Below are 27,507 nucleotides of genomic sequence, written 5' to 3'. Positions count from 1 at the left end.
TTTTTCACCAGCCTAGACACCCTCTCATTCCTCCCATCCTTCGCCGGCCGAGGAATTTTTAGCAGCCATTTTATTACAGTCTTGTGTCCACTTTACACATTAGTGATATTATTACACTGTAATGCTGCTGTTACACTCTAGTGCCATTATTACACTCTTCAGTGGCATTTGCCTTAGGTGGCGTGTGTGTTTTACCCTAGTGTTGTTATTACACTCTATATGCACTTGTGATGTTTTACTTTACTCTAGTAAGGTTATTAGCATCGAGGGAAATGTTGTTGTGTTCTTGAACTGTCTGACAACACTATAATGGTGTTATTGCACACTAGTGCAGTGTAGTTACTATGTGGTGCTGTGTTATTCAACCGCAGTGTTGTTAGTACACTCTAATGCTGCATCTTCATACATTAAAGATGTCATGACCTTCTAGTGCATTGTTATCGGCTGTGTGTGATGTATTTTTACATTTTAAAGCTATATAATAGACTCTAACATCATTCTTACCCTCACTGAGGGCGGAGGAAGTCACTCTTCAATCCTCTTTTTCTCCTCCACTAACTGTCTTCCCCCATTCCACTTTCCTTTCTCTTTCTGTATGAACACACAGACCTACTCCGGACTCTTCTGTGTCACTGTGAACCCCTACAAGTGGCTGCCTGTGTATGATTCAGACGTGGTTTCTGCCTACAGGGGCAAGAAGCGCTCGGAGGCTCCGCCCCACATCTTCTCCATCTCTGACAACGCCTATCAGTACATGCTGACAGGTGAGTGCACCTCCTGTCTGCTCCAGTGCCTCATCGCTCTGTTTGTTTCCTGGATGGATGTTTTACATCTCTTTGTTTACAACTAGACCTCATATTGAGTTAGGCAAATACTTACCTTCGTTTTGTTTTCTCAATGTGCACTTGAACTTGGTACGCTTCCATGCTGTGTATTGTATTGTACGGGATTTATATAGAACTTGTGTCTACAATATGTGTGTTGTATCGTAATACAGGACGGTACTTACATTTACGCACAGCATGCTTACACTCTGTGTAGGGTTGCTGTTAAAACTCAGGGGCTTATGTACAAGCCCCTTGCGCCACTTTTGCGTCACCTTTCCCATGTTAAAAGTGACGCAAAAGTGGCGCAAGGGGTTTGTAAATAAGCCCCTCAGTCTGTTACTCTAGTTTATATGCTATTATTGTTTCAGTTTTCTCTCGGTGTTCCTCATGACAGTCTCTTAGATGATGCTTGAAAGCTTACACTCTAGAATCTCACTAATATTACAACTAAACAACTGCCAGTCATATCACCCTTACACAACCTCCTTCGCACAAACCACCCAGCCAACAACCATTAAGCAGCACTCAGTTCTCTAAGCCGCTTCCTAACACCTTTTCTTTTCGTATGTCTCCATCCCCTGCTTGTCGCCTTCAACTCTGCCAGACCCTGTTTAGAGTGCATGGGGTAAGCAGAGCTAACTGGGCCTCCACCTTAGGGATTGAGGCATCTCATGTCCCGGGGTCTGTCCAACCATGGCTCTGCAAGCTGGGCCACGTACAGTCCCTTCAGCACTTGACTCTCAGTGGTAGCTTCTTAGGGAGATAGTGTGGAGTGCTCGAGTTCAGCACTCAACAAACGCACATCAGTCTAATAAAGGATTGTTCAATCCGGCGCTTGTCTTTCAAGAATAAACGTTTTTTAAATTACTCTAGAAGAACTAAATACTACACACAGATATATACACAATGCAATAGTGTCCTTGAGCTAGAGCTTGCCTGTTGCTTCTACATGCTACAGCTCCTGGTGACTTCCCTCTTGGTCAGGTGCATCCTTCCCTTGGGCAATGCATAGCGAGAATTGGCTCAGGAGTAGTTGATCTCCAACATTCTTGTACTAGCTTGTAATCTTAGTCAATGATTTTCACCCAAGAAGTCCACAAGTCTGTGGATCAGGCCAGCCTCTCATCAACCACCATGCTTTTCATACGACTCGAGCACTCCTCCACTTCTGGGGCTGAGCGTGAGCCAGCAGTCCTTCTTGGCCTCTTCCATGGTTGTGCCTCTGGATCAGTGCAGCCAGGTGCAGGATGGATTCTTCCCGGCAGGTGAGGCATTAGGTGGGCCTCACCCAGTGGATGAGAGCCCACTGCCCAGGTCACACCACGGTCTTAGGTAGGGTATTTCAGGCGCAGTGGCTCACGTCCCGCCACGTTGTTACCACGTGTTGGCAGCGGTTCAGGTCATGCTGCTGTTGGTTACTTTGGGTGTAGCAGCTCCCGTTACGCTGTGTCTTCACTTTTTCTGACAGGAATCGCACAGGAGAACCTGGTGCCTGCTGACACCAGGGCTCACAGATCACTCTCCTTAGCCCTCCACTCCTACAGACCACTGCACCTTGCTCCTCCTGGGTAGTCACTCCTCCTGCAAAGATGGCAGGCTCTTTCCCTCTCTCAGCAGGCGTGCTGCCTTCTAGGTGCTTCCAGACAGGTGATGAGCTCCCCTCGGGGAGTCTGGGTGGAAGGTAGACATTAGCTCTGGTTCTACAGTGATCCTTTGAGTACTCTGTAGTGAACTCCCTTCCTTGGTCAACGAGAACTTGAAACTGGAACAAGTGGGTCCCACATTTATGCAGTCCAAGAAGAAGGGAGATCTAGAACTGGTTTGGGTTGGTTCTCCTAGTAGGTGTTCTCTTCAGGCTGCTCTCCAGACAGTCTTTGGTAGACTGGTGCTCCTCATAGCAGGGTAGTCTCCAGTCTGGAGCAACCACAACAGAAACACAAAAATGGAAGCTTTCTGTAACTATCATGATCCACACTGAAACAGTGTTCAAGGAATGACAAAAGGTTGGCCTCACTTCAGAGTCCATTTTGCCTCGCACAACAGAGTAAGCAATACAACTCTTTGCCCCCACCATCTACCAAATGGCAATACTACAGGAAGACTAATCAGCAGCTCCTCTTAACAAAAGGTCTAATAGAATTTATAAAGGAGTCTGGTCTTCTATCCTCTCTCTTCAGTGTCTAGGTCTCCCTTTTCCAGTTGCTGTAATGCACTTGCACAGTGTGGGAAAACAACCCCACCACCTCCATTGTGTGCAAAAGGCCAGATATGGAACTTCCAAAATGGATCCTACAGGCCGTCTTTATGCTGGTTCACTCATACAGGCAGTGCATGTACCACAGAGGCCACATACTCAACCATGCTCAACATATATTTGGGATATTAGTGCTAGGATCCGGGTTACCGCATAGAAGATGAACATTACAACAATGGTCGAGCACTTTAGTGGCACAGATAAAAAAGGTCTGGTCACAACTATGGATTTACAAGACATGATATACTGCCACCATTGAACTATGGACTGAGCCCTTGAAAGGGACATTATAGAAAGGAGTAATGTTTACACTGTATGTTTATACTCTGTTTAAGACTGCTGCAAACATCCCGTATGTGTACTCTACAAAGGGCTATGGATCCGCCACTCCATATGTTTTATTGTCTTTCTTATCGTTGTAATTTGCTTCCTTCTAATTTGAAGACATTCCTTCATCGTCTTGAGTTGTTCCCTCCCCTGAAGCATCATATATGTTAGAGTATCTAGCCACAGATTCATTATCATAGAATATTCCCAAGTGTGAGACTGGATCTGGTCATTTTTTAGCAAACTCCTTGCACACAGGTAGGTGGCGTAGTTTGGCTCTGTGTGGCGTCATCTGCGCCCGAAGTGATGTGCGCAGTGCTTATAGACTCCATTGCAGTGCACTGATCTCAGTTCCTTGTTTTCGCTCGATCAATGCGAATCCGGATTGAGCTCCCTTCAGTTGCTTTTTGTCTGACTTCTTTCGACATTTTTTTGGAAGTCTTGTGTGCTTTTTTCCATCTTTTTTTAGATATCTCCAAACAAACCCTACTTGTTCAAACCTTGTGGTACCTTTCATCGACAGATGTCAGTGGCGGACCCCCACTTGGTATGTCTGTGGTGCCTGTAGTGGGACCGCAACTCTGCGCCGTGTGCAGAGTGTAAGACAATGAACTCCAAGGCCAAGGCCATCCACGAACAGGCCAGAGAGCTACTGGCCACTCGCCATGCGACTCCATGTCGCTCTAGGTCCCTTTCACATGACAGGTCTTGGAACTGCTCTTCGACTTTTCTGTGTCGCTCCCAATTTTCAGATGACGCAAGCGAATGACTTAACAGTCTGACTTAACAGTTAACTGCCTTAACAGTTAACTGACTTAACAGTCTGACTTAACAGTCTGACTTAACAGTTAACTGCCTTAATAGTCATGTCTGGCGAGATTTACACTTTGCCCATTCTGTCCTCCAGGACTCCTTAGTCTAAGATGGTCCGTAGACCTACCTTTGGGGAGAAAATGCTTTGGTATTTATTGTAAGGTAAGAAATCTGCGGTTAGAAGTCTATATCAGATGAACCTTACCTTTAGTAATGCTTTGTCTGGTGGGGACTCAGCAGCCACAGATTCCATACCACCCCTTCCCCATCCTCCCTGTTCTGCAAACTGTCTTCTCACATTAGGAGATCTTTTAGGACCTCACATTGGCACACTAGTCATTCCTCCTTATCCTGGCTTCGTGCTTCTGTTGTGGAAAAAAAGTCAAGAACTGAGGTCAGCGCACTGGTGTGGCACCTATGGAGGCACCACGCCCGCGCGAACATTGTCACATGGAGCTGAACAATGCCACCTACCAGCGGGCAAGAGGAATGCGCAAATATTTTCATATGCAGTCTGACACCGGGGAATATTCTAAGGCAAGGAATCTTTGGCTAGATAGAGTTTCTACCAGATGAAGCGTTACCGAAGGTAAGTATGTTGTAATTCTTTTCCATCCTTTTGACTGGATGACTTTTATCCTTCCACTGCTTGCATTCAGGGAAGTACTTTTTTCTTTTCTTTTAGCACACCATGGGAATGCATGTGTTTTCTTGCTCTCACTCGATTTCCTGTGTCCACTCAAACCCCCAAACTCACACTCTCCGTTCTGCTCTTCCACACCCAGCTAATCTGTTGGATCCCCCGTTCTAATTATGGTGTTACCCTGGCCTATTGTTACTCACTGTCCCTCTTTAGTCACTATTGCCACATGTCAGTAGCTTTTAGTTGCTGTCCCCCATCCGTCTCTTTGGTTGTTCCCCTTCCCCTCCTTGTTGTGCTCGGCTTTTGATCTAAAGTCCCCCAGCATTGCTCTCTAGTCCCTCCCTACTTGGCACCCCTTTGACATTTTTTCGTTGGCCACTGATTCTCTTGCACTCAGAGGTGGCTGCTATGATTGGTTTAGTCAATGCTGGATGCTTTTAAGAGATACCAGCTCTGGTAACGTCTGTTGCAGCAACCAGCCATGCTAAAAGTAGGGAAGCAATTAGAAAACATTGTTGTCTATACTTTCAAGATGGTTGCCATGTTGCATGACACAATATGACAATGCAATACAATGACCATCTGAAAAGTCTCGAAAGGAATGTTTTTTTAAAATACTTTTTCCACTCTTAAGATGCCGCCGTGTTGCATCATGAGCAATCAAAGAAGAGCGCCCCACCACTTACATATGCAACCACATTTACGGAAAGTTGAACACGCTGCTTGTCGTTATCAACTGGGTATTTTTATTTTTACCAAGAAATTTTGATTAAGCTTTGTTTGTCAGAAACAAACTATTGTGGACAGACAAAAACATATGTACAATGTGAATTTGAACCAAAGAATAATCACTTTTCTACAGAACAAAGTGTCACAAACTGAACGTCGTCATTAAACATGAAAATGAAAAAACATTGTGAAACAGACAGTGACATTAAATATGCATGGCATTCAATGATACACACACTTTGAAATAAATAAAGCATTGATTGAAGCAAAGAAAAATAGAAAAGGGGGGAAATTAGGAAAGGAGCGCGAAAGTGAATTCAAAATTCTTTATCAACCAGCTAATGCTGGTGTACGAGTATTCCTTTCTAATTGGCCGACGCGTTTCGAATCCAGGTACTTGTTTTCTGGATTCTCATCAGGGCACAATTACTCTGTCTGTGGAAGTTAAAAGGAAGAGAGCTGTTTTGAGTATTTTGGGTAGAACAAGGCAAGACTCCCTATATTGTGACACTCAGAAAAGGGACCTACCGGTTCTTTAGCGAAACAAATTCAGAGGAGGAATGTCAGTGTAGACTCGATGAGCTCCAAAAGGAGTCCAAGGGAAAGGGCCTCCTAAAACAAGGTGAGTTTACATTACACCGTGTTGCATCATGCCACAAAGCATTGGCGAAGTGAGACCTGTTGTCTTTGCCAATGGATGTTTTATGAAGAATTTGTTTTCATATTCTTTATATGACTACACATAACAATTGTTACTCAATTTATTCTTTCTCATTATGCAACAAGTGCCCATGCTGCATTAATTCCCCGCCTGTGCAGGCGAATTAATGAGCGGGAGGCTGTGACGTAAACCGCAGTCATGAGCAAATGCCGCCCTTTGCTCATGACGGCGTGGTTCCATCACGAGCACGGAAGTGCCGCACTCATCCTCCCCACCCCCGGGGCGCAGCAAAATGTGTGCCCCGGCAAAGGGGTTAAAAGCAGTGGGGCGACGCTCTTCCGCCATAGCGGAGGAGCCCCCCCCTTTCTAATTGTGTTAGTATTATTTCTCTGTTTGTATAGCCGACTTTCTCTCGAAGTAGTGCGAATTTTAACACAATGTTTCTAGACTGTGCCCTGTCTCTAAATTAAATGTAAGTGAAAGCACTATGTGGTACACTTGTGAGCTCTCTCTGGTTGGAAGTGATGTTTATATCTCTGTGTATATTGCAGCTTCTCTCTCTGAGTCGGGTGAATATTAACGCTCTGTTTCTAGACAGCGCTCTTTGCACACTAGTTAGTTGAGTCTGGACTCTTGTGCTCTCCCTGGGTGGCAGTAACGTTAAGATTATATCTCTGTTTATGTTGCACGCTTTCTCTATGTCTAGGGCGAATGTTAACTCGCTAAATGTAAGCACTATCGGCCAGATTCTTCATACTAAAATCGGCTCGCAAAGGGCCAGATTCTGAGAATCTGGCCCTTTGCGAGCGCTATTTTTGCATTTGGGATACATCATCCCAAATGCAAAAATCGCTATACTAGAAATCGCTATATTGCGAAGAATCACATTTAAGGATTCTCAATTAGGGATTCTTTAAATGCTATTCATGAACCTTTTTAAAATTGCGAATTCGCAATATGGGGCCGCTATTTACAGCGAAGTGTAACTTTGTGGTAAATAGCGAAAACTTAGAAAAATGCACTTTAGTGCATTTTTTTAAGTTGTATGTTACACACACACACACATGTCCTTTGGACATGTGTGTGCGCAACACCAGTGTACATTTGCATTTCAGGGATGCTATAGGGTGTCCTTTGGACACCCTGGCACCCTTGAAATCGCTTCCTTATTTGCGATTCGCTCATTGCGAATCGCAAATAAGGAATGACTCCCCATTCATTCCTATGGGCCTTGAGGCCCATAGAGATGAATGGGAAAGCCATTCCTTATATGCGATTAGCAATTAGCGTATCGCAAATAAGGAAGCAGTAGAAATCGCAAAATAAATGGCGATTTCTACATGCATCCCGTATTGCGAGTCTTTAATAGCGATTCCTTAATAATCGCTATTAAGGATTCGCAAAAGAGGACAATGATGAATCTGGGGGTATGCTCCGTCCTGTGGACAGGATGAATGTTTTAGCTTTATGTCTCCAGTCGCTGTGCTACATCTCAGGTTCCGTGTGCGTATATTTACAGTGTCTTTTTATTTATTTATCTTTCCCAGACCGAGAGAACCAGTCTGTTCTGATCACGTGAGTAAATGCCTTATGACCATCTCCCTCGTCCCAGTCCTTACACACTTACATCAGGGTTGGATTGGGAATAAAAATCATCCCAGGCACGCTAAAATAAAAGTGGCCCACATTTTCATTTGCCTTTCCGCAAAACACAGCTTTGGTAAAATTTTATAAAAAAGGGGGAGCGAGGGGTGGGGGGGTAAATAAAATGCACTGATTATTTTACACTGGTGAAACACACCTGAAAACAAGTGAGGCCACTTTGTCTCAGGCCTCCTGCTGGGCTGGCCCAGCGAGAGAAAGGGAGTGACACCTCAGCTGTTGTTAAAAAGGAGGAAATGGATGCCCATCTGCCTCCAGAAAGGCCACTCAGCATCACACAACGCAGAAACTGCCAAATCGCCCCCCCCAGGCTGCTCAAAAAAGCAGCCCACAGCTGAAATTTGGACACCGGCCTCTTGGACATTGACAACTGACTTACATACACTCTCAGTTGACAGTTTACCCAAGTTGATTTAAAATTCCCATGCTACCAATATGGCTTCCCGTTAATGCCACAGCTGATGTGATGTGATGTGATGTGAAAGGCATTTATAAAGCGCAGCATACACTATACAGTTTCTTGGCGCTGACCAGCTCCCACCATTCCATCAAAAAAAAGCCCAACATCCACACTTTCTGCTTTTTCACTTCGTAGTAAGAAGTGTGAAGGTAAGGGAGTATTCTTTTTATTGTTTGTATGTGTGTTGTCTTACAAGGGATTCTGCTTTGGCGACTCCCTTCATGTCTTTGTGTGCAGTGCGGATCCCGTTGAGGTCCTACTACAGCAGGCCCGTCAGAATGCGCTTGCAAAATTACACGTTTACATTAATTGGGGCCTAGTATTTGCTGCAGTGTTTGGGATAGGACATTTCATTTTATTTAATGCGATTTTATATAGCGCGAACATTTCCCAAAGGTGTAAGAGCGCTTTACATTAGAACCAGTTGCGATACATAAGGATTTAGGATTACATGAGTTACATAAAAGATACACACAGAAAAAATTGCAAATGTACAAGTTGTAAAGTCACACAAGGAAGAGATAGAAACAGAAAAAAATTGCAAATGTACATGTTGTAGAGTCACACAAGGAAGAGATACAAACAGAAAAAAGAAAAACTAAATTGCAAATGTACAAGTTGTAAAGTCACTCAAGGAAGAGATACAAATGGATAAACTCTAAGAGTCACATAGGAATGGTAGAGAGTACAAAGGTCTATTACATATACTAGTGGTTAGAGTTATCTCTATTTACATATATATATAAAAAAGAAGAAAGAGTTTCCCCTAGGTGGGATGCACTTACAGGTAGGAAATTATGCCAAAGCAAGGGCACGAGCCGTGAAACAAAGCCCTTTTCGGTTTTCCTGCCAGACGCGTTTCGGGTCAACGCCCTCTTCAGTGGCAGACCTTGTGACATGACGGCATGCGGCAAACACCAGTAAATCCCCACAATAATTGGGCTCAGGTGTACCATCTGAAGCAATGCTTTCTGGGACTGGTGGTTTAGTAAAACCCAAGTGGGTCGCCGCCGCCACTCACATTAAAAAAAGTTTTTAAAAGGATTGCCGATGTTCCCGCAAGCACCCCGCAAATAAAGGGCACCTCCTGTTCCACAGTTAGCTGCCCAAATAAGGTAGCTGTGGACCCACAATTTTTTCGCGGTACTGCAATCCCGCGACCGGGCTGGCCGCTATCAAAAAAAAGAAAGAGTTGCCCCTAGGTGTGATGCACTTACAGGTAGGAAATTATGCCAAAGCAAAGGCACGAGCCGTGAAACAAAGTCCTTTTCGGTTTTCCTGCCAGACGCGTTTCGGGCCAACGCCCTCTTCAGTGGCAGACCATGTGGCATGACGGCATGCGGCAAACACCAGTAAATACCCACAATAATTGTGCTCAGGTGTACCACCTGAAGCAATGCTTTCTGGGACTGGTGTTTTTTTGTATATATATATATATATATATATATATATATATATATATATATATATATATATATATATATATATATATATATATATATATATATATATATATATTCAAATAGTAGATTTTCTAAGGCCAAGACCCAAAAAAGCAGGAGAGCAGAGTTCCATTAAGTGGGGTCGGAGGGGGTACACAGTCACAGCACCAAGGGAGGGCAGTAGAATGTCTGCTGTTTCGCAAGATGGTGGACCAAGGACAAGAGCGACAACAGGAGACGGTCCCATAATGGCGGGGTGTACACGTGTTTCCAGTCCAAAAGTTATGAGGGCCAAGTCCAAAGAAAACCAGAGAGCCGTACCAACGGAGGAAGAACAAGAATGGGAAAGGAGCCAGACAGACAAAAGGGAGGCAGGCGGTCTCCGAAGCACAGCCGTGCCATCCATGTGCACAGGTCCCGGGCAGCGGTAGCAACAGTGGCAAATCCATTCTCCCAGGTTGGAGGGTGATCTACACAGGCTCCAGGGCAGCAGTCTAGAGAACGGCACGCCTCAGAGTCCGAGACAGAGGGGGCGCCTCACTAGCAGGGATGGAAACAGACAGGCTCAGAAAATCCCGGAGAGCAGCGCCGCAGTATCCACCCCTGCCAAAGCCTCCAGCGAGGCTAGTGGGCCAGCGGTATCAGTAAGGACCAGGGGGCCTTAGTCGGATCTGCTATGTCTAGCGTGTTTTTTTCATTGTTCAGAGTTCACCAAGAACTTTTATCTTGTTCATATTTTTGGGATCACATGTATATATATATATATATATATATAATAGTGATATAATAGTGACTCTTTCATGAAAAAGTAGTATATCTGAACCCATATAAGAAGTCCTTGAATGGATGCAAATGTACTACTTTTTGGAATTCACAAACATTGGTAATATTGGGATTGGAAAGCTCCGCCAGTCTCAGGTTTTCAGGCATACTACTGGCAGTCAAACACCGAAAAGGCGATGGGACAAATGTTTCGCCCAATGTGCCTCTCTGGCCAGAGGGCCTGATTTAAGGTTTGGTGGATGAAATAAAGGCAGGCAGGATGGCGTAGGACTTTACGTCAGCCACCCTGCCTTTACTCCACCCCTCAAAATTTTGAAATATCCTCTGTCATAGCTGTTCCTGTAAATGAAGGAAAAGTTTGACGGACAGCTCTGTCAACTATGATGCCGGTCATTATTGTTTGGGAAAGGTTTTCTTTTTCAAAAGCAAACTGCTTGATTTTATTCGAGAAATAAAAAAAAACTAATGACCCCCTCACCACAACATGGGAATTATCTCCTGTGGTGTGGAGGTCATTATTCTATGTTTTTTTCTGTCCCTCACCGCCAGTGTATACGTGGTGATTGGAAGACAGTTAAAAAGATTTTTAAAAAGCCATCCTACTATCCACTCTAATTAGGGCAGACAATCGGATATCTTTCTGTACTCTGTTGGTCAGCCTGACTCAAAACCAAGGGGGCGGCAGTGTTTAATTTGTGAAAATAAGTGCCAGGGCTCTCGTCAGGAGGCTACTTCCGCTTGTACCACTCATTGCCTGTGTCAGCGGTGCCAATTACATTAACAACACAACTCACATCCCTACAAGTGTGACAATTCTCACTATTCAAGACCCCCAAAGCTATAGGAATGGGGATGGTGCCAGGTATCAGTCATTTTAAAGTATATTGAATTAATAAACAACAGTTGTGCTTGTCTCTAAACGAGACAAACAGCGCCACCATGTGACAGGCAGTCATAATACGTGCCAGTGTTGACAATTAAGTACTGGCGCAGAACACTGGAAACGACGGGCTCAAAGTAAGGACTGATGTAGTTTGTTGAGTTTAGGGGACAGGTTAATCTGTTGCGACAGAGTACCCTGTCTGCCAAACTCTAAATCATCACCTGAAACCCATATACTGTAAACAAGTACTGACCCTGCTCCTCATGGGAACCGTCCATACTGAATCTTGGCCATTTCACCCATGCAGTCTGCGGCCCCCTGTTTTTTTTGTGGGGAAATTTGAAATTCACGCTCCCTGGATCTCAGTGACTAAGATGTTCCTCTGGGCACAATGTTTCAGCCCCATTTAGACAGGCGAGGGGTTGAAAATGAATCTCTTATCCAGCACGACTGCTTTCGGACTTCAAAATAGCGGTGGTCTTGCAAGAAGCATGTAAAGGTCTTTCAAGTGCAGGTATATCTGTTTCCTGGCTTGGAAAGACAATATCTTTAGGGTATACTTTGTATCTACCTCCAGCTTGACTGTTGTCACTATGGCTTTGCTTCGCTTCTGGTTCAGATTTGATAGGAGTCTGTGGCTGAAGTTCTGTTTCTCTGCTATAATGGCGAGAGGCAACAATTGGAAGAGGAGGGTTCATTTGTCAAAGAGGCAAAGGGGCATTTTTCTCACAACTTCTTCATAAGGGGACATGCAAAGAATCATTGAGTAAGCCGTTTTTGGTGCTTTCAGGGTAAGGGAGTTTCCCTCTCCCAAGTGTCTACCGTTAAATTCTCCTGATCCAGATCAAGATGTGGAGGAGGAAGGGGTTAAAGTCAGATTTGTTTAAGGCTTTCAATTATAAAATGCGCTGCAACACCTCAGGGAGAATCTGGCATTCCTAGCTACATCAGGACAAGTTGAGGGAGAAGACTTTTTTTCTCCATTAAATTGCCCTTCCTACTCAGGGTCAGGCAGACATTGAACTCGTGTTGACTGCCCTCAACGACTGCCGCAATTGCACCTAGGAAGTCAGCAATCGAAAACCAGGAACTTTGAAGATAATTGAATGCAATTGCATTGGTGACTGTAAGGCTGAATGAGACGTCTGGTCATTGGTGGACCCGCATTACAGCAGGCCCAGTGAGTGGAGAGTTATCAGTACGTCCTCTGGGTCCTTCAGACTCCAGCATCTGGACATGAACATCTGTTCCATGTGTACGTCACACCATATCAATGCCCACACAGACATCAGAACATGGAGTGGGAAAACGCAGCATGCAGAGTGCTATGTAATTCCTTGTTAGCAATCTCAATAAAAACAATTTTAGATTGAATTTTCTACACTCCTTTCCTGTCATATTTCTTGCTGTGTTTGTCACATTCCTTCTCACCCCTTTGCTGCAATCTTTTCCTGGTCTTTTTCAATGTTATATTCTCCTATGTAACACTTTTCTATCCCACTTCCATCCTCCACTCATCTCTCTGCCCTTTTTATCACTCATCCTGTTCTTTTTCTCTGCTTCAGTTTCCACATCCCTCTCCTTATCTGTCTCACGGTCTGTTCTTTCACTGTCATCAGGAACCATTCCTTCCCTCTACATCTCTCTTTCTCGGTTTCCTTCTCATTCTTTTTTGTCTACTCAGCATCTGTCCGTTGCGTCTCCTTTTTCTTGCTCCTCTCACTTGTCACCTCTCTTGCAGCGGAGAATCCGGGGCTGGGAAGACGGTGAACACCAAGCGAGTTATCCAGTATTTCGCCAGCATCGCAGCCACCAGCGACCGCAAGAAGGAAACCGCTAATAAAGTGAGTGTTGAGCCTCCTCCCCGAAATCAAGCAAGGTTGAACCAATCCCTGAAACCCAGGTGGAGTGAGAATTGGGTCCCAAAAACACAAACTAGCGAAATCTGATTCCCCAAATCAACCCAGGCTGAGAGCTAGCACATGAAGCTCAACAGACTCCGAGCTCTGGGTCTTTGTTTACACTGCAGCTTCAGCCATCACAAGCCCCTCCAGGCTGGACCAGTCATTCATTTTGCCACCCAATATTTCACAGCTAGATCCTGTACCTCTAAATCTTAAATCCAGGATTATCTGATGCCCTTTTTATTTACCCTTAGGGCACACTGGAGGATCAAATCATCCAGGCCAACCCAGCTCTGGAGGCCTTTGGGAATGCCAAGACGCTCCGGAATGACAACTCTTCCCGGTTTGTGAGTATTGACCTATGTCTACAGAAGTATTCTGTGCCTGCATGAGGGGAGATAGGATGTATGACGTTACAACGCATGCTTTTACCACTCATGCTTTTACAAATCGGTTTTTACATCGCATACAATTACAACGCATAGCGCTTTGGGTGCTGGATAGTGAATAGTTTAATTTACTATTCCAACTCCAGTCCCCGTGGACACTAGGGAAGGTGTTGGATAGTAAATTAAATCTATTCCCTATCCTAGAGCGCCCCCCAGCACAATGCGTTGTAATGGTTTGCGTTGTAAAAGTTGCGTCGTAAAGGCACTGCGTGGTAAAAGTTGCGTTGTAATGGATGTTTCCCGGGTAGATAACACCTCGGGCTGGCGCTTCACGGAATTTCTCTCTTGCCTCTCTATTTCCATCTTGTACTCCTGCTCTCTACCCTCACCCACTCTCACAACCTTGACCTTTACCCTTTCTTCTCACTCTCCAGGGTAAATTCATCCGAATCCACTTTGGGGCCACCGGGAAGCTGGCATCGGCAGACATCGAAACCTGTGAGTGAGACTGGTTAGATCATGCACTTTATCGAAGAAGATCAGACCATGGTTGCTTTTGCAGTAGCCTTTGTCCATTTATTTTGCACATTATGGTTTGATTGAACTCTCATAAAGGGTCTCTAGTACAGGTATTATGCTGCACATTCTTAGGTTTCTAGTCAGTGTAAATGCAAATGCTGGTATTGTGATGATACTAAACTTTCATTCAACCCTGCACCTCTGGTCACACACAGATATCCCCCGTAGGCACATTATCAGATTATTTACCAGCTACTTTCTTTATTGAACGTGACATATAATGTTGAAAATGTCAGAGTAAAGCAATTACCAACAAGTTGTTTGTTCAACCACAAAACATCTAGAAACAGTAGTTTGTGCACTGCTTTTGTTTTCATGCCTTTTTTGAACTTCCTTGTGTTTCCAATGCCTCGTAGTCCTTTGATTTTCTCTGTTTTCTTTGTCTCATTTCGCCAGATCTCCTGGAGAAGTCTCGGGTGGTTTTTCAGTTAAAATCTGAGAGGGATTATCACATCTTCTACCAGATCTTGTCCAACAAGAAACCCGAGCTGCTGGGTGTGTGTTTCATCCTCTGAACTGGTTGTGCGACAATATGAATTTTGTGGTGTATATCAGTTTAAAGAGTGGACTCCAGCATTGTCAGATATGGGTAGCGAGACACAGAGGGATAAAGTGAATTGGCAAAGATCTAACAATGTGGGCAAGTGAGTAGCTGAGATGAAAGAATGTTTCCAGATCAATCGACAAGTATGAATCAACAAGTTATATGGGGATGGCGGCACTCCTAGGTAAACATTTCAAATAGTTCAGTGTCAATATGATAATAGTCGTGTCTTTGGGGCTCAGAATTTCAACTCAAGAGTAAGTGGAGTGCAGGAGTCGCCCGCACTGCTTCCTAAGGCACACCTATAGGAGACGAAGACTCCTTCAACGAATTCCAATGTGAATAATCAAGGTCAAGAAACTGAAAAATGTTTTATTCAATGGAAATCCATTAAGAGAATGGTGCACGCAATTTAATTTTCAACAACATCCAATTGTATTGATGATGTCCCATTCTTCAATACAGTCACTATGATGTAATATGTGACCTACAAAGTAAAGTTATCTCTAAATGGATTACCAATTTATAAAACATTTTCCAGTTTCTTGACCTTGATTATTCACATTGGAATTCGCTGAAGGAGTCTTCGTCTCCTATAGGTGTGCCTTAGGAAGCAGTGCGGGCGACTCCTGCACTCCACTTACTCTTCAATCGACAAGTATGCCACATCAGCATGCCAATACTGTTTGGTGGCGAGGGCCATAGCTTTTGTTTTGGAGAATGCCACACAAAGAGGCTGAGGTTTAGTGACTGGGGAGCCCTTGGTTGTGAGCAAATGAGCCCGAGCTGTTCCAGTGACCTTCGTTTGTTGAGTAAAGTGGGAAAGATTGTAACATCAACTGCAGCACTTGTGCTTAATGACACATGTCACTTAAGCTGCCATGAACAGGCTCTGGAATATCATATACATTAATGCACTACAGCATGATTGACAACCTCAACGTTTGTTGGCTGGTGTCTGAATAAAAATGTCTTTCTATCTCCTTCGGTACAGACATGCTGCTTATCACAAATAACCCGTACGACTATTCCTACATCTCCCAAGGAGAAGTGACTGTCGCCTCCATTGATGACGCAGAAGAACTCATGGCCACTGATGTAAGGAGACTTTGCCGTTACTGATCCAGCCATTAGTAATAGGCCATGCTGGCCAACCACTTGCTGCCTCTCACATCCCTACCCCTAGCACTACTTCCACACAACGATGGCTGCTGCACGGGCGCATCCCACTCATGAAACTAGGGAAGGAAGAGAACTGTCCAGAAGGACAGAACCAGGCACAGCAATTCCCATGACAGTCACTCACTCATTATACCCTGGAACATCATATAGGGCACCCTGTGTCTCTTCTCTCTGTTTTTCTCTTGCCTTGAGGGTGGGCGGGGTCAGGGGGACCGAAAGAGATTGAGAGGGAGATATAGAGAGCGAGAGATCTTGCCTTTTAGGGTGCTCCACTTGAAAGGCTTACAGGATAAGTTCTTCTCCTTTACCTGTGGCAGACTTGCTAAGGAACATATTGACAAGGGCCAGCGATAATCGTCGCTGGCCCCACATAGCGGTAGGAATATTAACGCCGGCTATCGCTGAAAATGATTGCCATGATAACTCTATATTAACAATACATAGCACTATGGAGATAATATTTCAGCAATAGCGGTGTTTACATGGAACATCGCTGGTTTTTCAGCGATGTTCCATGGAAAACAGCGACAAGATTGCTGATACGACCCTGTGGTCGTATCAGCATAATCCACCTATCATAATTAGTATGTCTTAGTCTGGAATTTAACAGACGTTAAATTCCAGCGTTAAGGCCGAGGTAGTGCGATTTTCTTTATCGCTGCACCTCATTGTTAATATCGAGAAGCTGCCTTCGCAATATTTTCATGAGTTGTTTTCACAGCCAAGCCTTCTTTGCATCTCATTAGCGATGCGAGGCGAGGCTGTGAAAAAACGGGCCCTACATCGAAGAAACGTGCTAGAGTGTCCTTGATGATATTGCGATATAATTATCGCCCCGGAAACGGACTCTAAAGCGGCGATAATTATATTGCCAGCCCTTGCTAATATGCCCCTAATACGGGTTTCTGGGGGGCATTGAATGAGATAGCAAGAAAAAAAGTGTGCGACCAGGTCAATGGGATCCCCATCAATCAGTATAAAGCACTGGGAAAGCTATTAGGCCTTACCTGGGACAGTAGGCCGCAGAGCTATTGACTTTGTAAATGCTTGTTTTCTTTTTGCAGTTGTTTAGTGCAAAAACCATGAAAACCTAGCTTCCTCTGTGTGTACACGTGTGCCCACACGCAGCAGTTATCTTTCAGTAGTTTTTGTTATACTTCACCACAAAACCACTCAGATGACTGCGGTGCTTATGCATCCCAATGCATAGTGGCCATCTTGGAGTGGATTTTGTGTCAAAGTATAGCACAACATATTAAATGGACACCTCCGTGCATACGCAGGCATTTACTGCCAGTCATCTTTGTGTTATACTTTATTATTAATTTAATGTTTCAAGATGTCTGACAGCCATTTTTGAACAATAAATCACTAATAAAGTTGTGCTGGGTGCTGCATACAGAAAGCAAGGCACACAGTGTGCATCTGCTGGCCCTTACACCCATAAATAAATGAATTAGCGGAGCAGACAGAGTAGTAGGCATCAGAGCAGCAGGCATCAGAGCAGCAGACAATTGCTGGAGTAGCGGGAAGAGAGAATCAGGGAGGGACAGGCGAGCAGAGGTAAGAAGGGTGAGACCGGAAAGCAAACAGTCCCTTAGGCGCTGGAATGCAGAACTACCGGAGGTGTTAGAAGTTATCTGGATGCCATCTTCAAGCGTCAGCTTTGGGGCTCCAACCGGAATAAAAAATTGATATCTGTATAGAAATAAAAAGTAATTACTAAGCTGAAAGGTCATTTATAGATACCAGAATATCCAATCACTAATGTATGTGAATGAGCATACAGGAAAGCTAAGGATTGGCTCTCCCGAGACCGAACAGTTCTTCTGGCAAAAATGTAAACAACATTTTCTCTGAGCCAGTACAGCCTAGTGTCGTAAATATTTAATTTACTATCTTAATTTCTATGCAGGTAAGTACTTAATCAATAATAACTCAATCGGAAAGAAAGAAAACAGAGTCCGTGGTGTTAGAGTTCTTAGGGGTTTTATTCCTTAAAAGGAATTATTCCGGAATAGGATATCATGTTCCTGCAACCACACAGGGTTCAGGAAGGGATAGAGCAATGTTTTATTGACAGTACATAGCTTATATACTTAATTTACATCATAGGAAGCAATGTAGTAGGCGTAACAGCTGAGAGTAGACAAGATAACAGCATCCACGTGCTATTAGTACGTAATCAGAAGGCGTGGACTAGGCGTAACTGGAGGTGTGCCTTGAAAACGTCACAGGTAGGTGTCACATGTGGGTGGCACTAAACAGAAATGTTGCAATGTCAGCAGAAATCGGAAACTTGGATGCGCGCGCAGCTGCATGACGTGTGATTGGCGTGAAACTGGAGGGTGCAGGGGGCTTGACATTTGCACTGACGGAAAGAGACAGAAGTCTGGCATGTCAGATCAACTTGTGCTTCTATCATATCTGATATCTGATGTTTTAGGAACTGAGCTATCTGGGCGGAAAGGTCTCTGGGGCAGAAGCTATTCTATACTGACTGTGAGTGCGTGTATAAGCGCCTGAGTGTCTGCATGAAAAGCGTGGGGGCATGGGCCTTCCACGGGAGCATGGTAACAGAGGCTATGAATTACTTGCATGGAGACAGGCCGGCCCTTCGGCTCTGCAGCTGGGGAATGTTTACTGAAACTAGTAGGCAGGAATGTATCTTCGAGGAGCGGAACAGATAACCCGAAGGTTGTAGTCAGTCTTGGCAGGCAGCAGGCTGAGCTAAGCGTGGTGGGCCGCGCTGAAAGTAAGGCAGAGTTCACGGGTACGGGGGCAGGCTGGGCAGCCTGGCTGAGGCCTTCAGAGTCAGAAGGAAGGAAAAGCTCGATGGCAGAAATTTAGGGCCTACTTTGCCAGAGCTGAAAAACATGTAGAGTACACTACAAAAAGACGTTGGCATAGCATACTTAGGAACGGGCTATCCAACCCATTTAGGGTGGGTCTGAAAGAGGACATGTTAACGTTGGACGCAAATGTGTTTGCGTCTTCATAGCTGGCACAGGAGGGAAGTTACATGCACTTTAACTCGTACATGGAGACGGTGGGGTACACGATAGGGAACATAACTTTGACCAAAAATTTATATTTCCTCATTCCCTCCTTGTTCCCTACGGACCCTTCATGATATATCGATCATCATAAATTGATCAGTTTGTTCTTGTAACATAATTTGCTCGTCTCTCTTCCGTTGTCGGTTTGAGAGAAAACTGGAATGTTCAATGCATGATGTGGCACACAGTCCACATATCGCCGGCCCACACTGTAGGCACAGGCAGCAGCTGAATACTATGACAAGGCCAAAACCTAGGAAGGATAGGATCTTCCATCCCCAAGCGGACAACGTTGTCCAGAACCAACCGGACCAAGTCCAGGTGCCTGGAGTCTGATGTATTAAACTTGCAATTTTGTGAAGACGTGTAATAGCTTTGTATACAGATGGCGCGTTTTCTGGAATGAAAACACAGCAACTTGACCCGATGACCTTACAGGCTCCACCTCCATCTGCCAAGATGACGTCAATAACAAGGCGATTCTGAAGGACAACAACCCGCATGGCAGATTGCTCCTCTGTTAGGTTACCTAAGGCGGAGGCAGTTTCATGTACTACAGCTTCAAGAGTTCTAGTTAATCTACGTATTAATTTACTGTTTTGGACGGGGCCTAAAAAGAAAAAGAATCCTTTATTAAAATCGGTGTATTGTTCCCATGCCGTTTCTGTATAGTCGACAAGCGGGAGATCTCTTCGGAGTCTATTCTTTACTAGATTTGGGTTTCTGTGGTAATCAGGAGGGGCTAGGAAAACAGGTGGCAGAAGGAATGCAATATAACAGGTACCATCCCAATCTGGAGGCAAACGTATGTATGCGGTATAACCACAAACAAAATAAGAATGAAGGGTAGCTTTAAAGGACGATTTACCATGATCACTGAATTCGACCACAGTAGTACATTTACTATGACCTAAGTGTACTGAACCTTTCTTTCTGACACATAATTCACCAGTGACTGGTAATACTGACATAGCGGGCAGAGCTGGTGCAGTTTCGGATTCAATAGTAAGAATCATAAAGTTAATTGTGTAATTTCTTAATCCATATACTTCGTTTTCTAGATCAGTTCCTATTCTAATGGGGAGTCCCTCCTTATCAGGGTAACAGACATTGAGCAGGACTAAGTTCAGGTTTCCCCAAACCCAGCTCCCGTCAAGAACAGCAATATCAGGATCTAAGGAATTAATGATTTTGAACCATGCACCACAGGAGCCGTTATGAGTGAATGGGTACGGAAAGAGGGGCAGAGCTCCCTTGTAATTCTGGTAGGGAGGGAGTCGGCCACATATCCAGCAGTTTGTAGCGTTATTAGTCTGATGAGAGTGATGTAACATACTAATGAATGTGTTGTTGCGCAGCGCAAGTCTGTAAGAAAGTTCATGTGGAGGTAACTCGCTAAAAGAATGTTCAGCAGAAATATTGTAAGCAGATTGTTCATGCTTAAAAATAGGGCAATAGATTGGAAGAAGTACACTTGCAACAATTATCAGAATACTTAGAAAAAACATAATTAATAATGTCACTATACAGTGACTACGCAGTGATTTGCAGTATGTACGTTTCTTGAATTGTCTCTCTCTCTCTCTATCTCGATCTAGGGGATACATGTCAGAAACTATTTAACCGATTCACCTAGGGGAGGACTTAAACAATTAAACTGTCTGACTTGCTAGATCGAAGCTTGAGTCGGTACTCCTCTTGGGGAGTTCTTTCTCGTTCAGGTAATTTACAGTCACTAGGTTTAATACAGTCTTTGGTGGGGGTGGGCGAGTCAGGGTCTGGTTTCAGTCCATTACATAATTTAATATGACTCGTGTGGACCCACCCCTTTCTGCCCTCCAACTTCACTGCGGTCCTCGTGGTAAGAAGGACGGTCTTCGGTGCTTTCCAGCGGGGCTCCAGCGGGCTTTTCCTGTCAAAGTTCCTCACTAGGACTATGTCGCCAGGACGGACATCATGTGGCTTTACATCAGTGTTGTCAGGAAAAGCTGCGGCAACCTGTGAACGACATGATTGGAGTGCAGACATCAAGGAGGCAAGGTAATCTGTCAACATATTACAATCAACATCGGTAATTTTCTTAGGAATGGGCGTCCCCCACATATTCGGTGGTCTGCCAAAGACCACTTCGTACGGGGATAGTCCTGATCTCGAATGTGCAACCATTCTCATATAGAACAGTGCAACGGGCAGGGCGACTATCCAGTCGACCCCTTTCTCCTGGCATATTTTGGCAAGGCGTATCTTGAGTGTCTGGTTATGCCTCTCTACAAGACCTGCGGCTTCGGGATGTCGGACACAATGGAATTTCCACTGATATCCTAGCAAAAGGGAGACATGCTTCATAAGTTCGGATGAGAACGGCTGTCCGTTATCTGAGTACACGACACGAGGCAGGCCGTATCGTGGGAAGAATTCTCGAACCAGCTGCTTGGCAGTGGTCGGGGCAGTGTAATCTGAGACTGGGTAAGCTTCGGTCCAACGAGAAAGTGCACAAACAACTACGAGGACATATTTGAATCCTCGACAACGGTCCATCTGGATATAATCCATCTGGAGGACTTCAAAAGGGTGATCGGGAGGATGAAATCCACCTTGCTCTACAGGGACGCTTTTACCTGGATTGAACTGACAACAGATCATGCAAGTACGCACTTTCTGTTTTGCTGCTGCTCGTAAGTGTTTGTTGTACCAGAGATTCTGTAAACTGTCTAACATAGCTTTTTCTCCTAGATGTGCAGGACTATGTGCTGTATTTATCATGATTTGAACCATTGAGTCGGGGAGGAACTATGTAGGTTTTCCCTTTGTGACCCATCCTTGATCTGTCTGGATCCCTCCTAGTTCAGTCCATTTCTTTATTTCATCTGGAGTAGCATGTGTCTGAATATCGATTACGTCTAGGGTGGGATCCCTGACTGACATACACTGAGTTGGAACTATTGTCTTTGTCACATCAGTAGTCTGGGTGTGAGTCAATGCTGTATGTTTTGCTGTCTGGTCTGCCAGGTCGTTACCCTGGGAAACAGAGTCTGTAACTTTAGTATGTGCTTTACACTTCATGACTGATATGCCCGAGGGCAAATGTATTGCTTCTAATAGTGCTTGAATGAGGGGACCGTGCTGGATCTTGGCACCATGAGAGGTCAGAAAACCTCTTTCTTGCCATAACATGCCGAAGTCGTGTACGACTCCGAACGCATAGCGGGAATCAGTGTATATGTTAACATTTCTGTTCTTGGCTAGAATACAAGCTCGGGTCAGAGCGATGAGCTCCGCCGCTTGAGCAGACAGTATGTCAATACGGTGTGCTTCTTTAACTTCAGTTTCAGTGGTTACTGCATATGCAGCCACTAATTCTCCTGTACTTGTTCTCATGCATGAACCGTCCACATAAAGTGTCAGGTCTGGATTTGTCAGTGGGACATCTGTTAGATCTCGTCGAGGTTTCGTTACTGTATTAATGATCTCTATGCAATCGTGTGGTGTTGGATCTGTCATAATTGCAGGTAACAATGTTGTGGGGTTCAAGATGCTACAGCGTCTGATTTCTATGTGTGGCTGGAATAGTGTCAATTCATAACCTGTCAGTCGTGCTATGGTTAAGTGTTGAGTCTGGGTTCTGTTTAAAAGAACCTCTACAGAATGTGGAACTTGAACTGTTAATGGATGTCCTAAAACAATTGAATCGCTCTGTCTGATTGCTAATGCTGTTGCTGCTACTGACTTTAAGCACGCAGGGAGTGCCTGGGCTACTGAATCCAATGTACTTGAAAAATAAGCGCAAGGCTTATATGAACCTGCTTGGTCTTGAGTGAGAACAGACAATGCTGTACCCTCACGTTCTGTAACAAAAAGTGTAAAAGGTTTGCTGTAACATGGTGTCGCTAGAACTGGTGCTTGACATAATGCTTTCTTTAATTCCTCAAAGGCTTGTGTATGTTCCTGAGTCCAGGGAAGGACAGTCGAAGTCGCTGCCTCCTGTGTTGTTAACTGAATGAGTGGTTTGGCTAGAAATGCATACTGGGGAATCCATTGTCTGCAGTACGAGGTGAGGCCTATAAAGGCCCGCACTTCCTTTTGTGTCTGGGGTTGTGGCATATTTGCAATTAACTGAATGTGATCGGGAGTGAGCTGTCTCCCCACTTTGGACAGCAAGTGACCCAGGTACACAACTTGCTGAACACAGAATTGTAGCTTCGAAGGAGACACCTTGTGTCCCTTGTCGGCCAGAAAATGTAAAACTGTCAGTGATGCTTGTTCACATTCGGGCTCACTTCGTGCGGTGATCAGCAGATCATCGACGTATTGCAGTAAAGCGGTGTTAACTGGCATTGTGATACAATCAAGTTGTCTTTTCAGTGCTTGGCTATAGATGCTGGGGCTTTCTGTGAATCCTTGAGGTGCGCGTGAAAATTTGAAACTGCGTCCATTTAAACTGAATCCGAAGAGATATTGGCTCTCTGGATCAATAGGTATGCTGAAGAAGGCGTTCTTGAGGTCAATTACAGTAAAGAACGTTGCTTCTGAATCAATAGCAGTCAATAAGGATGAGATGTCGGGAACCACAGGGTACTGTGGAATAATGCATTTATTCAGTTCTCTTAAATCAATCACCAGCCGATATACTGGCGGTGCATTGGGATCAGTACGTTTAAGAATCGGAATGATGGGTGAATTACAGATATTGGAGTCGGTCTCTACGACCACTCCCTGGGTAATGAGCTCTTCAATGATTTCCAGTAAAGCCACTACAGCATCGGGTGGTAACTTGTATTGTCTGATTCTGGGTAAAACTACACCTTGTTTGAGTGTAACACGGTATGGGGTAATGTGCATACAACCTACATCAGTTGGGCCTTTTGCCCACAGGTGTTCTGGTACATTTTTCAATCTGACGTCAAACTCACGTAACATATAATGACCTTTGAAATCCCGCAGAAAGAGTCTGACTCCCTCCGGGGAACAGCATATTATAGCTCCTAGAGCCTTCAATGTTTTAATTCCTAACAGATTTTCTGGACATGATTTCGTGAGTAACAGGTCTGTAACACGTGATAATGGACCCACAGCCAGGGGAACTGGTTCTGATACCTCATTTACAATGGGCTGTCCTGAAAAACCAAGGGAAACATTCTGTGAGCCTGAGAGGGGTGCCCCTGGAACTTCATCATGACTGATAGTGGTGCGACTTGCCCCTGTGTCAATTAAAAACTTTCTGTCTTTTCCCAATACTTGACTATGTACATAAGGACCCTCTTGATCTACAGGAATCTCAATAAGAGGCAAGCCACCCTCCCTCTCTAGGCTGTTTCATGTGTATCGTGGATAATCGGGGTAAGCGGACTGGGCATACTGGTACATCTGTTGTGAAACTTGCTGAGTTGCGGCAATGGGCTGCGGCTGTGATACCGCTACTGTCTGTGCTGTAGATGATGAGGCATGTGTAGGCTGTGTATTCTGCATGGGCTGCATATTCTGTGAAGACTGATGCTGGTTATGGTCTTGTCTAGGCGGATGCGGTCTTTCTTTAGTTTTACCTGTTGCTATGTTATGTTTCAGAACTGGGCATTCATGTACGTAGTGACCTGGCTGCTTGCAATAGTTGCATGTCCCTTTAACGGGAGCTGCGGTGTGACCGGTCTGGGTCGTACCTTTTCTGTGGCCGTCGGTTGGGACCGACTGAGCTACTAGCATTTTCATTTTCGTGTCTTTCATACGTTTCTGCTCCTGATCCTGCTCTTCTCTAATTCTGTTCTGATGGTATTGTAACATTTGTAACATCTGGGATGGCGTATTGGCTTGCCAGGTACTCTCGACCTTGTATACACGGTTTTTAACTGCTAACAGGGAATTCTCGACTAACTTTGATACAAAAAAATGCGGGTACGACTCGCTACTTGGTTTAAGACCACTATTAATAATGAAACATTTCTCGAATCTTGAATAGAAGTCACTAGTATCTTCGTCAGGTTTCTGTTTACAGGCTGATATTGCATCCCAGTCTTCCTTTCTAGTTGTCAATAATCTTGGCAGAACCTGTACTATCAGACCTGGTAATGCTTTAGTTTTATCCCCAAGGCCTACCCCTGGGACACGTTTGTTCTCTTCGTCTTCTATTTCTGCCCATACAATCTTTTTCTCTCCCACCTCCCATTCTTTTTCTTTTAGTTTCTCGTAGATGCCCGTGGGCAGCAGTACCTTTAACATTTTCGTGATATCTTCGTACGTATAATCCCCCATCAGTAACATGTCTTTAAGCTCTCTATGAAAACCTGCAGGGTCTTTATTATGGCACGGGACTAGTTTCTTCATTTCTAACAGTTCTAACTTAGTCAGAGGCGTGTGTACATACACACGTTTCAAGTGATGATCCTCACCCATAACTGGATGCACTTCTCGTAAGGGGTTCTGACTTTCAATGCCATGCCGACGTTCCATATGATACATTTTCCTTTCTGGGGGCGGGGCGGGAACATATTCGGAGCTTATGAGAGTGCCATATCTATGGCGTTGTTCTAGAATTATTTGAATTAATTTGGTACTTAAACCTCTCCATCTGTCCATGAGTAGTTCTTCTAATATCTCGTGTAAGGGACCTGGATCAGAATGTTTATTTCTGTATTTCGTGAGGAGGTGCTGAATCATATATACACCTGCTAATTTCTGCTCGTCTGGGGACAGGTTCAGGAATGTCTGTGCTACGGTGTCATCATTGTATATATCCGGGTTTTCAGTCCATAGTATGGCTGACCGGGCTAGTTCTTGTTCATCCATAGAATTGAGTACATGGTACCCCATTCATTCTCGAAGCCTTTTATCAGTCTCCTGGAACTGATGTTCAGCAGAATTCGGGTTTGTCAAGGCAGAGAAAAGAACTCTCTTGCTTTCTGGACGGATGCCTTTCCTAAGATAAGTTCCCTTACCTACATATGCTATAGTGTCTGTAGTCTTTTCTGGTTCTTCAGGTTCTTCTTCCCCCTCGGAGGAAGCCTTTTCTTTCTCTTCTTTGTGTACGTCTATCACTGCTTTTCTTATTTTCTTGTACATACTGGCTATGCAAGTCCCCTTATCGTGTTTTCCTTCAGATATATTTTGACCCCACCTGTTGAGTGCATCTAATTCACCCTGATCTGTCTCAGGCCTGTCTCGTTCTCTTATTAGGCAATTTATGAAAAAGCGTAGTATCTGTCCTTGAACGTCAACTTTCTGATGCTCCATGGCATCCTTAATACTGTCGGGGTCTTTCCCAGTCTGAATAAACTGATATATTCTATCTAGGTGCTCTTTCATTCCTGAAAACATCAGCAGGAAATCAGTAGCAGATCGTAACCGTAGTGATGCCATTATCATTCTATCGTCTTTGCCGGGTACTGGATCATATCTGCAAACTGTAAGTTGTCCTTTGAATATATCGAGACGGGGTGATTTGTACGTGTAGGGACTCTGCAAGTCCCCGAGCTGTAACCTACGTGTTGATGGCGGGGTCTGGAGACCCCCCATCGCACCTCCTGAGGCGGATGCTTGAGCATTATCTCTCTGTGGAGTCTGTATCTGTACTTGAATTTGTCCTTTAGTAGGGTCAGGTAAACGTGGCTTCGGTAGATTAACTTTAGGTATGGGAGGTGGTAGAGGGGGTGGAACAGGCGGAATCTGATCTTGGGGCGGGTTACCACCCCCGTCCCTGTCGTTAGGCAGGGCGCGGACAGGCAGATTGGTGTAAGCGGGAGCTACATCCTCTAGATAGGAATTCAGGAATATGTCTTTAGTAGTCTTGTGAGTTACTTTAGTTGGAACCAATGGTGGCGGCAGATTTTTCGGTATTTCTGAAATGGCCTCAGGCGAACCTTCGGCCACAAGATACATACTATTTACAAGATTGTGTCTTTCGCGGTCTATTTGCTCTGTTTTTACTCGAATCCCCTCAGTAACTAATTCGTTTTCTTGGGCTTTTTCTGATTCTTTAAGTCTGTCCTCTCTACGTAGTTCTTTTTCAGCACGCTTACGTGATTCCTTACGCCAAAACTCTATGGCGTCTTTCTGAGATTGTCTGGCTTTCTTTTTCCATAATGCTTCTTCTACCTTCATGATGCACTCGGCATCCCATGTTCCAGTAACTGGCCATCTGTGTCTCTCGTCTAGATGTTTAGTATAGTCGGCCCATAAATCTAGATACACTATGGCATCTATGCCATGCTTGTGGTACATAAAGTTCCCAGGAGTGTCCCTGGGGGGGATAGTAATCTCTTCCTCTAGTATCCCTTTCCTAGTTCCTATCTGCTTTAACTTGTTAAAAAACGGCATCTTGTTTACTCAGTACTGAACGCTCAATCCTTGCTACTAAATACTAGATACAGCTAGTTATA

General features: G+C 44.5%; 1 protein-coding gene across 1 annotated transcript in view; it reads left to right on the top strand.

Annotated features, from left to right (window-relative positions):
* Window positions 1–27,507, top strand: part of LOC147716764 (myosin-6) — a 114,210-nt gene that overhangs the window by 16,895 nt on the left and 69,808 nt on the right. Inside the window, exons 4-10 of the mRNA XM_086923714.1 lie at window positions 608–764; window positions 7,802–7,829; window positions 13,226–13,328; window positions 13,643–13,735; window positions 14,212–14,275; window positions 14,753–14,851; window positions 15,895–15,998. Of these exons, the coding sequence (XP_086779840.1) occupies window positions 608–764; window positions 7,802–7,829; window positions 13,226–13,328; window positions 13,643–13,735; window positions 14,212–14,275; window positions 14,753–14,851; window positions 15,895–15,998 (648 nt within the window). The remainder of the gene's footprint in view (window positions 1–607; window positions 765–7,801; window positions 7,830–13,225; window positions 13,329–13,642; window positions 13,736–14,211; window positions 14,276–14,752; window positions 14,852–15,894; window positions 15,999–27,507) is intronic.

The sequence above is a fragment of the Lissotriton vulgaris genome, chromosome 5, assembly GCF_964263255.1.
Source record: "Lissotriton vulgaris chromosome 5, aLisVul1.2, whole genome shotgun sequence".
NCBI lineage: Eukaryota > Metazoa > Chordata > Amphibia > Caudata > Salamandridae > Lissotriton > Lissotriton vulgaris.
Note: the sequence above shows the minus strand (reverse complement) of the source record. Positions and strands in the feature narration are given on the sequence as shown.